The sequence below is a fragment of the Oncorhynchus tshawytscha genome, linkage group LG22, assembly GCF_018296145.1.
Source record: "Oncorhynchus tshawytscha isolate Ot180627B linkage group LG22, Otsh_v2.0, whole genome shotgun sequence".
NCBI lineage: Eukaryota > Metazoa > Chordata > Actinopteri > Salmoniformes > Salmonidae > Oncorhynchus > Oncorhynchus tshawytscha.
This window is the reverse complement of record NC_056450.1, coordinates 35,644,986-35,662,538: the sequence shown is the minus strand read 5'-3', so window position 1 is coordinate 35,662,538 and position 17,553 is coordinate 35,644,986. Positions and strand designations below refer to the sequence as shown.

The following is a 17,553-nucleotide window of genomic DNA, read 5'->3' as shown; positions in this document are numbered from 1 at the left end:
ACAAACTCTTATTTACAATGACAGCCTACTGGGGAACAGTGGGTTAAGTGCCTTGCTCAGGAGCAAAACGACAGATTTACTTTGTCAGCTTGGGGATTCGATACACTTTTTCCTCGTTTTTGAAGTGAAGGTCTTTAAGGGGGCATGTGAGCACACACGTCCGGTTTGCCAACGGCTAAGCGTCAGCCCAACCGAAGCATGCAGAAGACTTAAGTGTTGGGTGGGTTTGTGCGTGGTGGTGAGTGTGAGCGTGTAACATTGTCAGTGTAGGCGTGATAGGTGGATATACATGTAAACAGTGCTGAAAGTGACTGGTAGAAAATCAAAATCAAAAACACATTCTATTGGTTACATGCGCCGAATACAACAGATGTAGAATTTATCATGAAATGTTTACTGACGAGCCCACTCCCAACAAAGCAGAGTTAAAAAGTAAGAAAAATAGTAACAATGAAATAACAAAAACGAAGTTATATACAAGGAGTACCAGTACCGATTAAATGTGCCGGGGTACGAGGTAGTTGAGGTAACACAGTATGTACATGTAGATACATACATTTAAACTCAGTTGTTGACAATTCCAGATATTTAATCATAGGTCAGTTAGGATCACCACTTTATTTTAAGAATGTGAAATGTCAGAATAATAGGAAAGTGATTTATTTAATCTTTTATTTCTTTCATCACATTCCCAGTGGGTCAGAAGTTTACATACACTCAATTAGGATTTGGAAGCATTTCCTTTAAATTGTTTAACTTGGATCAAACGTTTCTGGTAGCCTTCCACAAGCTTCCCACAATAAGTTGGGTGAATTTTGGCCCATTCCTCCTGACAGAGCTGGTGTAACTGAGTCAGGTTTGCCTCCTTGCTCACACACGCTTTTTCAGTTCTGCCCACCAATTTTCTATAGGATTGAGGTCAGGGCTCTGTGATGGCCACTCCAATACCTTGACTTTGTTGTCCTTAAGCCATTTTGCCACAACTTTGGAACTATGCTTGGGGTCATTGTCCATTTAGAAGACCCATTTGCGACCAAGCGTTAACTTCCTGACAGATGTCGAGATGTTGCTTCAATATATCCACATAATTTTCCATCCTAATGATGCCATTTATTTTGTGAAGTGCACCAGTACCTCCTGCAGCAAAGCACCCCCACAACATGATGCCACCCTTGTGCTTCATGGTTGGGATGGTGTTCTTCGGCTTGCAAGCCTCCCCCTTTTTCCTCCAAACATAACGATGGTCATTATGGCAAAAAAAGTTATATTTTGTTCCATCAGACCAGAGGACATTTCTCCAAAAAGTACGATATTTGTCCCCATGTGCAGTTGCAAACTGTAGTCTGGCTTTTTTTATGGTGGTTTTGCTGCAGTGGCTTCTACCTCGCTGAGCAGCCTTTCAGGCTATGTCAATAGAGGTCTAATTTTAATGTGGATATAGACACTTTTGTACCGGTTTCCTCCAGCATCTTCACAAGGTCCTTTGCGGTAGTTCTGGGATTGATTTGCACTTTTCGCACCAAAGTACGTTCAGCTCTAAGAGACAGAATGCATCTCCTTCCTGAGTGGTATGACGGCTGCATGGTCCCATGGTGTTTATACTTGTGTACTATTGTTTGTACAGATGGACGTAGTACCTTCAGGTGTTTGGTAATTGCTCCAGAGGATGAACCAGACTTGTGGAGGTTACACATTATTTTCTGAGGTTTTGGCTGATTTCTTTTCATTTTCCCATTATGTCAAGCAAAAAGGCACTGAGTTTGAAGGTAGGCCTTGAAATACATCCACAGGTACACCTCCAATTGCCTCAAATGATGTCAATTAGCCTATCAGAAGCTTCTAAAGCCATGACATAATTTTCTGGAATTTTCCAAGCTGTTTAAAAGGCACAGTAAACTTCTGACCCACTGGAATTGTGATACAGTGAATTATAAGTTAAATAATCTGTCTGTAAACAATTGTTGGAAAAATTACTTGTGTCATGCAATAAGTGAATGTCCTAACCGAATTGCCAAAACTATAGTTTGTTAACAAGAAATTTGTGGAGTGGGTAAAAAAATAGTTTTAATGACTCCAACCTAAGTGTATCTAAAATTCCAACTTCAACTGTATAATAAACAGAGCAGCAGAAGCATATGTTAAAAGTGAGAAAGTATGTGTGGGTGATGGAGTGTCAATGTAGTATGTGTGATTGCGTGGCTAGAGTCTAGTGAGTGTCCCTCGAGCCAGTGCAAAACAAATTACAATAAAAAAAGTATATGGTAATTTATACATGTAAACTGGAGTAATAGCTATTATGGCATATAACATGTATAGCAAGCTAATGTTCATACTATCTTGTCAAGATCATTTGACAGCTTTGAAATAGTTTTAGAAGATGCAAGTAACCCACCTGAGCTTTCTTGCTTTTATTCAGAGCCTGAAGATAAAACAAAAAAACGAATCAGAATAGAATCACAAACAAAGGTACCTTTTATTCTGTCTCAAACATGATGCCTTGAGTTTCAGTGCATTGAACTCCACAGCTCTATTATCACGGTTTTAATCTAAATGTAGATTAGCTTGCTATACCTTCTGTGCTTTGATGTAATCTTTCTCCAAGGTCACAGTCTTCAGACGAACAGCATTCAGTTCTGGAAAATAAATCAACACTAAAATATTGAATATCCCCAGAGCCTAGTATTTTCTTTTCAAATCACTGAGACATAACTAACCCATTTTGAAGTTAGATACAGTGCATCACATGGGTTACTACACACACCACACACTTGCATTAAGAGGGAGACTAAATCGGAAGTCCCTCCTGGAGTTGCATTGAAATGCTCTTTTCATTTTAGCAGTAAATATTGATCCCAATTCAAGGGCACCAACTGAGCTCCAGAACATATTTACATTACGAGCTGCTGCTCCTTACCAGTTGTGTTCTTCCGCAGGTCATCTGAAAGTTGGTAGTTCTGTGTCCTCAGCTCTAAAAGCTGAGCCTGGAAAACAACGAAAAGGTCATAGAAGGAGGGGATGACATTGCACTAAAACACGTAAAAGCCATTGACCAGTTACCCCCTGGACAGGAAGCTAGTCTGTTGCAGGGCCTTACCCCCAGTCCATCTCCTTAATTCTGAGTGCCAAGCAGAGAGGCATCAAGTCCCATGTTTTGACTCTTTGGTAAGGGACACTAACCACAAGGCCACGGAGTTGATTTAAGCCTGTATAAAGGGTCAACTTAATTAAACATTAAAACATCTGACTGTACACATAATCTGATTCAGGTGACTTCAGATGAACAAGCAATGCATTATTTGGGCTAGCTAGCCATGGGCACTATCTGGTTTGGAATACTGAACACACCCACTATAATAAACAGTGAATGGCGTCCAGTCCCTAAAGGCTGCGAGCAGGCATGAGGCTAACGTTGAATGACCAAACCCGTGACCCATAATAAGTCTTGGAAAGCTATTAAGTTACGCGAAATTAACTAGCTAGCTAACGTTATAGTTTTCACCGAATGTATTTATTTAAAACATTTAACAAAAACAGCACACAACTATCAGACACGGATGTTTGAAATCAATAACAGGAAGATAACTTTGCCATTAATAAAGATATTGTCGTGAAGATTAATGAAGACCAGAGTATGTCATTTCAAGCTAACTAGCTAGCCTAGCCATTTAAGCTAGTTAACGGTTAACTCGCAAACCAGCTAACGTTAGCTAGCTGTTAAACTAATGTTATTTGAACATAAAGCAAACTATTGGGATTATCACATGTGCATGTTTGTATAGAATACTAAAACGATATGACCAACTGCCTGTTACTTTTGGAATAGCAATTTTTGCTGACACTGTCAACATAGCTAGCCACATCCCTGGGTTGCAATGTTGGCCTAGCTAGTAAAGGACGCTACCACGTATGCTTTACCGTTCCGTCGTTTATCTCTGGACAGGTTGACGGAAAATCCCATTTTCAGAAAATACTCTGAAGGTGACAACACATTTGAAACAACGGGCATTCAACATGGACATCTGTCAACCTAGCTACCTGCATCCGATGGAACTCCTCCTCTGATAGTGCCTGCGCCATCTTCACTCAAGCAACTAGGAAGGACTCTGCTATTAGCAAAGGTCCTGTGTGATAAAAGTGCCCCTGGGAATAGGCTATACTTTCATGCCTTTCTGTATATCCTTATGGAAAACACGACGTAGTTGTAAATAGAAATGTAAATGTAACGGACGACTTGGCTTTTAGATGAGGGAGGGAGTGCACTATCACCATTTTCCCTAATCTAAACATTACTCCATAGCTAGGTAATTGTCATTGCAATAACCACACCTGTCCAGTAGGTGGAGTCCTGAGTCCAGATCCATAACGTCATTTTATAAACTGGGTGGTTTGAGCCCTGAATTCTGATTGGCTGAAAGCCATGGCTTATCAGACCGTATAACAGGGTATGACAAAACATTTAGTTTTACTGCTATAATTAACTTGGTGACCTGTCTATAATAGCAATAAGGCTTCTCAGAGGTTTGTGATATATGGCCAATATACCATGGCTAAGGGCTGTATCCAGGCACTCTGCATTGCATAAGAACAGCCCTTGGCCGTGGTATATTTGCCATCTACCACACCTCCTCCAGACTTATTGCATAAGTGACACAATGGAGGTGCCTCTAGCACTGAATGACCACGTGATTGTAAATTGTGATCTTAATAGTCCATTTGAAGTAATTGTTTGTTCGTTGTGATTGGTTGTAGGTGTTATGATACTGATGGATGGTGAGACCGATTGTTTGTATGGTTGTGGCTAGTGGATAATAGTTGTTGCCAACTGTAGCTTTAAAAAAATGTAACCAGGCAAGTCAGTTAAGAACTAATTCTTATTTACAATTGTGCGCAGCCCTATGGGACTCCAAATCACGGGCAGGTGTGATATAAGCCTGGATTCGAACCAATTATCCCATGCTGCTAAGTAAAGTCATGTCTGTCCGTAGCTGGGTTATGCTTAGCTCAAATGTTGCAGTTGTCAACAAACCATCAGTATCACCGCACAAGTATGACGAGAAAGCACCTCCACATATTATTTACTATGGCGGTGCGTTTATCAGAGGCAGAGGGGAAGTGTTGCACAGCGATTGTGTTTGAACCAACATTTCAGTGCCACAGTTGAGTTGACAATCCTTTTTACGGTCTCTGTTTTGAGTGTATGCCTAACTGGTGGCTGTGTGAATTTGGAGACAGATAGGCTAGCCATTTTCTTTTTAACATTGCATCTGAAAAAAATAAATCACGTGTTGTTGATGAGGCATGTTCTGATGGAACCGTTACAGTTTCAATAAACCATACATCGATATGCCGCCCTTCTCCAATACGAAGTGTAGGCTATAGCAGTAGAATAAACACCCATATAATACAGACATAGTAAAATCACTGAAGTTTCCTGGCGGTGAATTGTCTGCACGTTGGTTTCATCTGCTCAGAATACTAGCCGAGCACACCTTGGAATACAACAACAATAGGCTGATCCTCATCTCTGACGTGTTTACTAATCTATGGACAATGTAAATAACCACATAAGATATATTTTTTAGAAAGTGTCAGGCTAATTAATATCCCTGAGAATATTATCAGGCTGCAAGTTTTAGGACTACCTATTAGTCTAAATGTGATTCATGCATTGATAGCCTGCTTGATAACTTTATAATAACACATTATTTAACTGTACAACTAACGTAAAATAATAGAGCTTTTGAAAATGCGTTGAATGTCTTTTGAAGATGCTTTGAATATTCTTGTTGGCAAAGAATAAATATGCTATACATTTTTCCATCTGTTGTAATAGTAGTGTATTGGAGTTTATGTGAAAGTTCCTCCCCTGTTTTGACGCCAATAAATAAGCCAGTAGCTTTCAATGCGGAAATGTACATGACTTGCCTCACAGTGACAATGACATAAGGAACGTTCCAAGAGGTACACGCGGAACCTAGGCTAATCATCGCACTAGAGATTGGTGCGGCAAGGCGCTCTGCGTTTGTTTAGAATTGTTGTATTGATATAGTGGCCGCCCACTGCCTGCCATTTAAAAAGTTAAATTGACATCCCTAGCCGCAGCACGGATGGAGCATCTATCGAGGTTCGTAGGTCAGATGTCCTTGACAGATGACAGCAGAGCAGAGGGCATCATCTCATCGGAGTATAGTGTAAGTGAGAATCACCATACCTGTATATCAAATCAAATCAACTGTTATTGGTCACATGCACATGGTATATTCTCGGGTTATAATTAATTCCCATAGAAAGACAATAAGACCAGGTGATATTTTCAGATGAAAAAAAAAGTATGATTTAAGGCATGTGCAAAGCACTTCGTGGGACTTTCACATTGCAATTGCATTAATCTATTGATTCCAAATAACTGGTTGAATAATGGCTAAAGATTGTGTGTAGGCTGTGCATGATGTACAACATCACAGGCTGCACATCATACACTGGTCCAGTTGTAGATAAGGGTAGTAAACCTGAGAGGTATGATGATTAAACAAAGGAAAAGTAGGCTACTGAATTGTTTGTTTGAATGTTATATCTGCAAATCATGTTGGCTACTTGCTTTCTGTATAGTATAATACAATGCATGTTGTAACTTGCTTTCTGTATAGTATAATACAATGCATGTTGTAACTTGCTTTCTGTATAGTATAATACAATGCATGTTGTAACTTGCTTTCTGTATAGTATAATACAATGCATGTTGTAACTTGCTTTCTGTATAGTATAATACAATGCATGTTGTAACTTGCTTTCTGTATAGTATAATACAATGCATGTTGTAACTTGCTTTCTGTATAGTATAATACAATGCATGTTGTAACTTGAATGCAGTTGACAAAAACCTTCTTTCAAATCAGTGGCATCTCTCTTTAAGGCACATACAGAAGTGAACCTTGGTTATTTAGTTATGTTTTGACATTACACTGAACTGAATAGCAAAATTTGCAGAAGTATATTTTGTTAAACTACTGTAGGCTATTGCTCTTCTTACATGTAAACCTCTGTAAGTGTTAAGATACAGTAGGTAGGCTAGTCCTTTTTTTTCCTAATTTAGCTTCCAAAGTTCAAAACAAAGTTATTTATTAACACTGAGGCCACTATGGGAAACATTTCCTTGTTGCGGCTAGTAACTGTTGCATAAGATTCTTTATTGACAATGTTCCATTGTGAGGGGTGCCAGTGCTTTTATATGCCAGCGTCAGATTGTTTTCAATAAACAGGATTCTGTTGACTGTTTGTACCTTGAATTAATGACAGTAATGATCGAAATAGTAATAAATGTGAATTATTTTCTAACCAGCCTCATTCAAATCAAATCAAATTGTATTTGTCACTTGTGTCGAATACAACAACCTTACAGTGAAATGCTTACTTACAAGCCCTTAACCAACAATGCAGTTTCAAGTATAAAATAAATAAATAAAAGTAACTAATAATTAAAGAGCAGCAGGAAAATAACAATAGCGAAGCTAGGTACAGGGTTACCGGTACCGGAGTCAATGTGAGGGGCACCGGTTAGTTGAGGTAATTGAGGTAATATGTACATGTAGGTAGAGTTATTAAAGTGACATGGCATTGACAATAACAGAGAGTAGCAGCAGTGTAAAAGAGGGGGGGGTGCAAATAGTCTGGGTGGCCATTTGATTAGATGTTCAGGAGTCTTATGGCTTTGGGGTAGAAGCTGTTTAGAAGCCTCTTGGACCTAGACTTGGCGCTTCAGTACTAGTTCAAGGTCTCAGCGCTAGTGACGTCAGCGATTGAACTGCCACTAGCGCACACAGCAAACGGAGAGGAAGGAAACCGCTCAGGGATTTCACCCCAATGGTGACTTTAAAACAGTCACAAAGTTTAATGACTGTGATAGGAGAAAACTAAGGATGGATCAACAATATTGTAGTTACTCCACAGTACTAACCTAATTTCCAAAGTGAATATAAGGAAGCTTGTAGAGAATAAAAATATTCCAAAAGGTGCATCCTGTTTGCAACAAGGCACTAAAGCACGGCTCTCCAACCGTGTTCCTGGAGAGCTACTGTCCTGTAGGTTTTAACTTTAACCCTAATTTAGCCCACCTGATTCTAATATTTAACTTCAACTGGGTTTGGAGTGAAAACCTACGGGAGGGTAGCTCTCCAGGAACAGGGTTGCAAAACACTAAAACACTAAAGTAATATTGCAAAACATTTGGCAAAACACATTTTTGTTCTGAATACAAAGTGTTATGTTTTGGGCAAGTCAAATACAACACATTACTGAGTATCACTTTCCATATTTTCAAGCATCATGTTATGGGTATGCTTGTAATTGTTAAGGACTGGGAAGTTTTTCAGGACAAAAAATAAATGTATTGGAGCTAAGAGCAGGCAAAATTCTAGAGGAAAACATGATTCAGTCTGCTTTCCACCAGACACTGGGAGATGAATTCACCTTTCAGCAGGACAATAACCTAAAGGACAAGTCCAAATATTCACTGGATTTGCTTACCAAGAGGATATTGAATGTTCCTGAGTGGCCTAGTTACAGTTGTAACTAAAATCGTGTTGAAAATCTATGACAAGACTTGAAAATGGTTGTCTAGCAATGATCAACAACCAAGTTGACAGTGCTTGAAAACAATGTACAAGAATAATTTGCAAATATTGTAAGATCCTGGTGTATAAAGCTCTTAGAGGCCCAGAAAGACTCTAACATGTATTGACTCAGGGGGTTGAATACTTACAGTATCTAATCAAGATATATTTGTCATTTATTTATGATTCATATTTAACAAACTTTAGAATTTTTCTTCCACTTCGACATTACAGAGTATTTTGTGTAGATCGTTTTTTTTTTCTGACAAAAGGGCTGAGGGAATATGGCTAGTACAGTATGTGGTTACTAATGTGTAAAGATCGGTTTCATTGGACTTCCTACATTCAAGGTTTCAGCTCGCAATCTACCTCTCTTTTAATTACAGTTTCACAATCATGACAGTTGCTCCCAACCTCATCTCAGCTTCCATGTCTCTTTGTGTTTGTAGAATATCCGTGATCGAACTTCCATCATCAAGAAAGATCTTGGCCTCACGACGAAAGCCGGGGCACTGAAGGACAATGTAAAGAAGAATCGTTACAAAGACATTTTACCATGTAAGCACAATGATGGAGACTTAAAAAACGTTTGTGGTTTTTACTCTAATTGAAATTTATATTCTTGCTTAATATTAAACTTATCTGAACAAAAACTCATATTTTTATATAGATGACCAGACCCGTGTTCCCCTAACTCTACTGACGAATGACAATGATTCTGACTATATCAACGCCAGCTTCATTAAAGTACGGTATTGCCCTCTCTCATTCAGTAAGTCCTATTGCATTTCATTCAGCTCGGTCTGATGCTGATTATTCTGCTATATCTCGTCTGTCCTCTAGGGTGCAACAGAGACCAGAAAATACATAGCGACCCAAGGACCTCTGAGGAACACTTTGGTTGACTTCTGGCAAATGATTTGGCAGTATGATGTAAAGGTAAGGAAGATTGTATTCAGCTTTCCTATAAATGTAGTATAGCTTGTACAGTAGCTCTGTTGCACAGATGAAGAATGGGAAAATTGTCTCAATCTAATTTAACTAGGCAAGTCAGTTAAGAACAAATTCTTATTTTCAATGACAGCCTAGGAACAGTGGGTTAACTGCCTGTTCAGGGGCAGAACAACAGATTTGTACCTTGTCAGCTCGAGGATTTGAACTTGCAACCTTCCGGGTACTAGTCCAACGCTCTAACCACTAGGCTACCCTGCCACCCCTAATGTTACCTCTATTCCTATCCCTGTTTTAGGTTATAATCATGGCTTGCAGAGAAATTGAAATGGGAAAGGTAAATGCCCTTTTAGTCACATTTGAATAAAAAAAAGGTACAGTGGAAGTGTGAACATATTATTGTACTGTATAATTGATCAACTTTGGTGCTGGTCTCCACTTGACTCATAATGTTGTTGTTTTTTTCACTGTCTTTTTTTTTTTTAGAAAAAGTGTGAGCGCTATTGGACAACTGTCAAGGAAACAACCCCCTTTGGTCCCTTTATTGTCTCAAATGTACGTCTTTGTCGATATATCTTCATTATATTGTATACTGTGAAGATACACAGGCCACAGATAAGTTGTAGCTGCATTGACACAACTTTCAGTTGATCCAGATTTATCTTCTTAGTTGTATTACTATTCAGGAGTCGTCCGAGACAGATAGGTTGCCTCCCACAATGTCACCAATATTCCAGCATGCACAGAGTGCTGTCCCACTAGGCACATATGTCAATTTAATGTATATTCCACATTGGTTAAGTGACATATTGAAATTATTCAACCAGTGTTTGCCCAGTGGGGTTGTTTTATAGTCTGGGTTTTCAGAGAATATTCAAGAAGACTTCCCTTTTTACCCAACATCCTCCACAGATGATGTGTCAGTTCCTGTGTACTAAGTTTACTCAGTTTGGTTATTTCATGGCATATTGACTCACATGTTGTTGTCTGCATAAAATCACAGGCACCTGTTTCAGGAAACACTAGAAGATTTTTAATTGAAATGTTATCATGTTTTTACAGCTTGAAGAATCCAACCCAAATGAGGAAGTAGTCTTGAGGACTCTGACTGTGAGATTTCATAATGTAAGTGTGAAAAGGGTATTATTTTGTGTTGTTTTCCATCAGCAGCACTAGTCAAATAATTCTTCAATATCGTAGAAAAACAAGTCAGTGTTATTATCCACATTGGATAATCTCATATTATTTGTTGGTATCCAGGAAGTTGAATGAGCGGGAGCCCGTGAAGTCATATGCAAACCATGTTTTCTGTTTGTCTAGGAAACACGGACTATCTCTCAATTCCAATACACAGCTTGGCCTGATCATGACATTCCATACACAGCTGGTGGTATTTTAGAAATGATGGATATGGCTCGCAAAGCCCAGGGAAACAACACTAGCCCTGTTCTCATCCACTGCAGGTCTGTTTGTCCCCTATACATGACATACAGCACAGCCCCTATGATTACTGTCTGCCCAGTGGACTTGTTGTGCTCCGAGAGGAAATTGTCGCACACAGAGACAGACTATGATCTATAAGCCCATTAAAATTCATCAATGCATATCATTCAATGTTGTTTATCACAAGGCCACATGTACTCCTTGAGCTCCATGTGTTTTAATAATGCCATTTAGATGGGCTCCTGAGTGGCTCAGAGGTAAAAGGAACTGCATCTCAGTGCCAGAGGCATCACTACAGACCCTGGTTCAATCCTGGGGTGTATCACTACTGGATGTTATTGGGAGTCCCATAGGGCGGCGCACAATTGGCCCATCATCGTCTGGGTTTGGCCTGGGTAGGCCGTCATTGTATATAAGAATTTGTTCTTAACTGACTTGCCTAGTTAAATCCAGATAAATTGAGATATGTTAAATATTCAGGACCTGATGGGGTCTACCGTGTCATATCCAGACTTGGGAACTTCTCTGGTAATGTTTGAGTACTGCTGTCAGAGACTGAATGGAGCAGACCATGTATTTGGTTGTGTTTTGTATTTCCAGTGCTGGTTGTGGAAGAACAGGGGTGATTTGTGCCCTGGATTATGTTCATGATCTTCTTGTCACAAAGGTAGTACTGCATTACATTGATGCATTACATTGATGGCATCATTTAGGGAATTGGTTTTACAAGACCTTTGTAGACTGCAACTAAAAACAATAATACTTGTAAATAAAAAATATATATTTTTTAAATATTGGTGGGTATGAGTGTTTTGACTAATGCATTCTCATATTTCTCCACCAGCAAATCAAAGGAGATTTCAATATCATGAAGATTGTAGTGGAACTAAGGAGACAGAGGCCATCAGCTGTTCAGACAAAGGTATTTTATTATCAGACAGAATTACATATGAGACGTTGTGTTTATTTTCTGCAGGGTGTTATATATCATGCAATAAATACTGTAATTCTCTCCTGTGGAAATGATGGCTTCAATCCTCTTTTTTCTATCCTTCCAACCAGGAGCAGTATCAGTTTGTGTTTTCTGCCGTGGCTTATATGTTTGAGAAGGCTTTACGGTCACCTGAGAACAACTACCAGAATCTCACCAAGGTAAGACAGAAACAATTATCAGGTTTTTGTAATTGCTATCTCCAACCGACAGATGTCAGCCTTTCTAAAGGCAAAATACAACACAGTATTCAACACATGCCGTACTAGCATTCAGGTTCAAGCAAGCTTTACTAGAACAATAAGACATGAGAGGGTATGGAGTATTATTGGGGATTATTGACACATCTGTTTTGCGGTCAGATGCTGCGTTTACACAGGCAGCCCAATTCAGATCTTTTGCCCGGTCAGATCAGATCTTTTGCCAATAATTGGGCAAAAGATCAGAATTGGGTGGCCTGCACAGCCAGAGGTACAAGGCAAAGCTGACACAATATGTGAGTTTGTCTGTTATTAGAAATAGAAACTAACAAAGGCCCCGTCATTTCCATGTGTCATCCATTCAATCTGATCATATTATACTTCCGTCTGACATTTCAATGTGATGAGTGGAGTAAAAAGAACATTAAAAAAAATGTTATGCAGGAAACCAGCCATCACGCTTCCTCTCTATGCAAATATTGGCACATTGAAGATGATTGTTCACACATTTTCATACAGAGCCTGAGCTTTAGAGACACAGTGCTATACCTCTCTGGTCCTTAACGGCTTATTTTGTTGTTTATAGAGCAACCAACCTCTCTATGATGACGTTGAGTCTGTGAAGACCTCTCCACCGATAACATCAGCCATCACTCAGCCACTTGAAAAAAGGTAGGAGCGAGTATTCTTTCTTTGATCAGTCTGATGTGTGATGTGCATCAACATATGCACAATAACAACAGTTTCTGACTTCAATAAGCAGCCTGAGATATTGGTATACCACAGTAAGGTTGTGGAGATGTGGAGATGTTGACTTTCAGTTTGCGAGAGAGAGAGAGGGAGAGAAAGAGAGAGAGTGAGAGAGAGGCAGATAGAGAGTGAGAGAGAGAGAGAGAGGGAAAGAGAGAGAGAGAGAGAGATTTAGGGAGCTTCCTGTTTTGTACAAGTGATTCCATTGTCATCTATTTCAGTTGGCTGTACAATAGGGTTTTGTGTTTGTTGGGTGTGTAGTTTTAGTGTACATAAGCGTATCGATACCAAGTCATTTATTCATATTTTGATTGATTGATTAAGTCAACTATTACAGAATACAATAGATATGATATGTACCTGCCTTGACAATCAAGCAAACACTATTAAAATTGCAGTATGTAACTGTTGTGGTCAAATATACACTACCGTTCAAAAGTTTGGGGTCACTTAGAAATGTCCTTGTTTTGAAAGAAAAGCTAATTTTCTTGTCTATTAAAATCACATCAAATTGATCAGAAATACAGTGTAGACATTGTTAATGTTGTAAATTACTATTGTAGCTGGAAACGGCAGATTTTTTATGGAATATCTTCATAGGTGTACAGAGGCCCATTATCAGCAACCATATATTTCAAGCGGTTTAGTACAATGATTCAATGACACTATACTTGCTTGTTTTATCACAGAAACAACCAGGAAATGGCTGAGCGATATCTGCGTAGTGCACCTTTAATATTGCTAAATGTACTGTATATTCAAATACTGTGTTGTCGTGCATGTTGAAGAACTTGAAGTGAAAGGGACTTTGTTAGTTACATTTTACAGAACTTTAGGGAAACATGATTCATGAATCAGAAGGATGTCACCATTCCTGTACTACTAAACATTCATCATGCTGCAGAGGAAGTGACACACAGGGCTGTTAAACATCACTTTCACATCCTCTTTCCTCCCTCCCATATGTTCAACTGTTTCCCCGCCAGCTCGTATCACAGGCTTAAACACAAATTATCTATATCTCTGTAAACATGGTCAAAGAGTCCGTAGGAAATCAGGATTGTAACATTGACATTTTTAATCAATCTTAATTTCTATACCGATATACTAATGGTAAAAATCCACTGTGGAAGCCCCAGAAAGAAAACGGACTAGATAATGAAAATTCAGTCATATGTATAATAGTTATGGCCATCTAGTGTGTAGAGCAGAAACAATAAGGCCACATCTGTACTTTTTGCTTCTCACTGTTGATGGAATTGTGGATGTCTACTCCTCTTTAGAAATTCTAGTGTGCAGCCCAGAGCGCCTCAACTGTGCCAGCAGACGATGGATGACACCTATGCTGTGGTCAACAAGTCCAAACAGCTTCCGTCACTAGCCTCTTCCTCAGCTCCTCCGGCCGCTCTCCATCACTATGACAACGCAGAGCTGGGCACCCTGAAATGCCCCGCCACTGCTCTCTACAGCACGGTCAAGCCCAAGAGCAGGTGTCCTCCAGTCAATCCACCTCCAGCGGCCTCACCCATATATGACACAGCTAGACCGGCCAATCACAGGCTAGCTGAGGCCACGTTAGGGAAGGAACAGAGTGGCTATGAACAGGTCACAGGTGAGAGCATTTTAGGGAGACCAATCTGAGGCCAGCTCTGATTTTGTTTTAGTCATTATGCCTTGCAAAGAATATCCAGTCTTTTAGAAGAGCATTGTAATCTAGATCTAGTAACCTCAGTCCAATACTGTGAAACTGGGGAAATTGTGTAATGTTTATTTACGATGGCATACACTGTCCTTTTATGTATTAAATCAATGCGAAAAGAGTCCTACATTGACCACAAAGGAGCAATATTTGTTTTCCATCTTCATTCAGTTTCTTGCCAGTAACAATTCCCTGACAGCCATATTGACATATTGAGCTGTTTATGTGGAAAATGTTTTCCTGATTCTTACTGTTTGCTTTTCTCTAGCTGAGCATCATTCCTCGATGGGAGAGGACTACGAATATGTCTCAAATCCCATCAAAGACCTGACCAACAGCTGTACTCCTGGTAGCATGGGTGAATATCTGCTTGTGTTTGTGATACTGTTATCCAATGCCTTTTACTGTTACTATCCCGTGCCATTATAGCTACCCAATGTAATATCCATTTCCTCAGAATCTCATGATAATTGTGACTGGATGTCAAAACAAGGCTATGTACTTGCAGGTGCCTTCAACTAATCCCAAACACATTTCTCAACTGTCCCTCAGGGTTCAACTGTCGCATTAGGAAACCCAAAGGGCCCCGGGATACCCCGGCAGAGTGGAGTCATGTGGAGAGATGATACAGCAACCCCATACCAGGCCTGGGAATGGGCTCTTTCTTTTGTAACCCTTTTGATTTGGTATATTTTTCAGATCTGTTGTACCACTTCTTTATTTATTGTGATTGATATGACTGATGGAAAAAATATATATATATATATTATGAAACATCGTCCCATTCTGAGACAGGTATTGTTTTTGGATACTACACAGGTTTTGGATCTTCAGCTGTCCCCATTGGAGAAGCCTTTTAAATAACAACCTTTGGTTCCAGGTAGAACCCTTTCCACAGAGGAACCCTGAAGGATTCCACCTGTAACCAGAAATTATTCTTCAAAGGGTTCTCCTATGTGGACAGTCAAAGAAGCCTTTTGGAAATTATTTTTTCTAAGAGTGTATTTACCAAATTCAAGTTATGGTGTGATGGCACTAACCAACAGGGGGCGCTATAGTAACATGGGATAATGAGCTTTTCAATATTAACGAAACAGGTATTGTCAAATGTTTTTTTCACAGGTATTTAAAAAAAATCTCTACTCATTTCTGGTGACAAGGACTTACAATAAAGACAAAAATTTCTTCAAGGTTCTTTGAAATAAATCTTTTGTATTAGGCCTGCTTACTTACCACAGTCAATGCAGCATACATGTAGATACAACAAATGTTCTGGTGATCACATTAAAAACAATGTGCTTTACTTGAAAACACTTTGCCGAACATTCTGTGCTGGAAATGCCAGCTTTGAAGATTGACCTCTGACTTCTGTGGCTATGCTGATATTGTGTTTCAGTCACGGAAATCTTCTTACACAAATCTTCGTACAAATGAACATCTGTGTATCTGCCAGATACCAAGCTGATACTCTGTCTGTCAAAAGCAACAACAAAAAACAGAGAGAAGTCTCTCTGGAGATTAAGTCAGCAATGCACTTAAATAGCTAACATTATAGCTATGTTTTTGTTTACCTTTATTTAACTAGGCAAGTCAGTTAAGAACAAATTCTTAATTACAATGACGGCCTACACCAGCCAAACCCGGATGACGCTGGACCAATTGTGCGCCGCCCTATGGGACTCCCAATCACGGCAGGTTGTGATACAGCCTGGATTCAAACCAGGGTGTCGGTAGTGACACCTCTAGCACTAAGATGCAGTGCCTTAGACGTCTGCGCCACTCAGGAGTTTAGATGTGTGGTCCTATGTCATGTTCCTATAGATAGTTGCCCATAAGAACTTTTTTTTTAAAACCCAGCCGTGGAGACCCAACGCTGGGACGAGCGTGTGTGATAGACAATTGAGGGGGTGTTGCTAATGGCCACTCTGTGTTCTAGTTGGCAGTGCATGTGGGATGTCAAGGGTTTAAACTCGGCTGGATGGCTAATCCCATTCAACAGATGCTAATGTGAAAAGACAATCTAATGACCTGTACCATGGCTTCTCAACCCAAGCCTCCAGCTATCTCATAGCAACCCTTCACCCAGATTTAGCCACCACACACACACACACAAACACATGTTCACATATGCATTTTCACACACACACACACACACACACACACACACACACACACACACACACATTAAAATGCACTAAAGCAAATCAATATTTTGACCTTTTTTCATTATTATTTGCTGCTGTGTCTGATGTATTGACTGGTGATATTAAATCTCCCTTTATGGGATCAATAGAAACCTTACCTTATCTTATTATAAACTCATGAAAATGAATCAGAACAAAATGAGCCTCTACAAATTATAGTAACTGTCATACTGAGTGGGACGTATTTAATACATCAGACTAAGAAAAGTAGATACCGATGTAGGATCTTAATTTGATCACTCTTTTGTTGCTGAGTATTTTCCTGCACCGAAATGCAGATGAGCTTTGTGATTGACATAGATTCACTGAAAACCCACACTAACACATGGTTGCATTAACAGTATTTAACTTCTCATGTAGCCTATACTTTTGGCCAGCTAAAAGCCTTACCACCGATCAAGCAACATTATGGACTAAAGTCCATTTGCTGCAAGATTGTTTTGCTGTGACAATATAGGTCATATTAAGATCCTACATATGTATCTGGATAGCATTACATTAAAATGTCACAAGTTTTTTTGTATTTTTTAACTATTTAGAATGGATGTTTCTGAAGTTTGTTCATGTTTCCGGAGAGTACAACACAGAGAAAGTGTAAATACCGCCCTCTTAGGACACAATTGTTTCTCGTTATAACCAAGTTAACTAAAACTGTTAACAATAGTCTGTGGCCATTGTGTAAACTCCAGACATATTAGGGTATGCA

General features: G+C 39.4%; 2 protein-coding genes across 6 annotated transcripts in view; one reads left to right on the top strand and one right to left on the bottom strand.

Moving 5' to 3' along the window:
- gripap1 (GRIP1 associated protein 1) overlaps nucleotides 1-4,335 on the bottom strand; it is a 110,156-nt gene extending 105,821 nt beyond the window's left edge. For 2 of the 5 annotated variants that reach the window (XM_042304129.1, XM_042304130.1), the window contains exons 1-4: nucleotides 4,036-4,334; nucleotides 2,915-2,981; nucleotides 2,572-2,633; nucleotides 2,393-2,419 (exon numbers count right to left, since the gene is read on the bottom strand). In XM_042304129.1, the coding sequence (XP_042160063.1) occupies nucleotides 2,393-2,419; nucleotides 2,572-2,633; nucleotides 2,915-2,981; nucleotides 4,036-4,077 (198 nt within the window). In that variant the 5' untranslated portion in view covers nucleotides 4,078-4,334. Of the gene's footprint in view, nucleotides 1-2,392; nucleotides 2,420-2,571; nucleotides 2,634-2,914; nucleotides 2,982-3,915; nucleotides 3,994-4,035 lie in introns of those variants that run through there. The other 3 variants (XM_042304128.1, XM_042304131.1, XM_042304132.1) reach the window with 3 other exon arrangements.
- Nucleotides 4,336-5,908: 1,573 nt separating this feature from the next.
- On the top strand, nucleotides 5,909-15,833 carry ptpn18 (protein tyrosine phosphatase non-receptor type 18). The gene is made up of 15 exons (XM_024385140.2): nucleotides 5,909-6,191; nucleotides 9,059-9,167; nucleotides 9,280-9,356; nucleotides 9,453-9,548; nucleotides 9,859-9,897; nucleotides 10,047-10,115; nucleotides 10,623-10,685; nucleotides 10,881-11,023; nucleotides 11,604-11,670; nucleotides 11,848-11,925; nucleotides 12,066-12,155; nucleotides 12,781-12,866; nucleotides 14,228-14,556; nucleotides 14,912-15,001; nucleotides 15,196-15,833. The coding sequence occupies exons 1-15, from the start codon at nucleotides 6,108-6,110 to the stop codon at nucleotides 15,267-15,269; spliced, it is 1,494 nt and encodes a 497-aa protein (XP_024240908.1). The 5' UTR covers nucleotides 5,909-6,107; the 3' UTR covers nucleotides 15,270-15,833.
- Nucleotides 15,834-17,553: the final 1,720 nt, after the last annotated feature.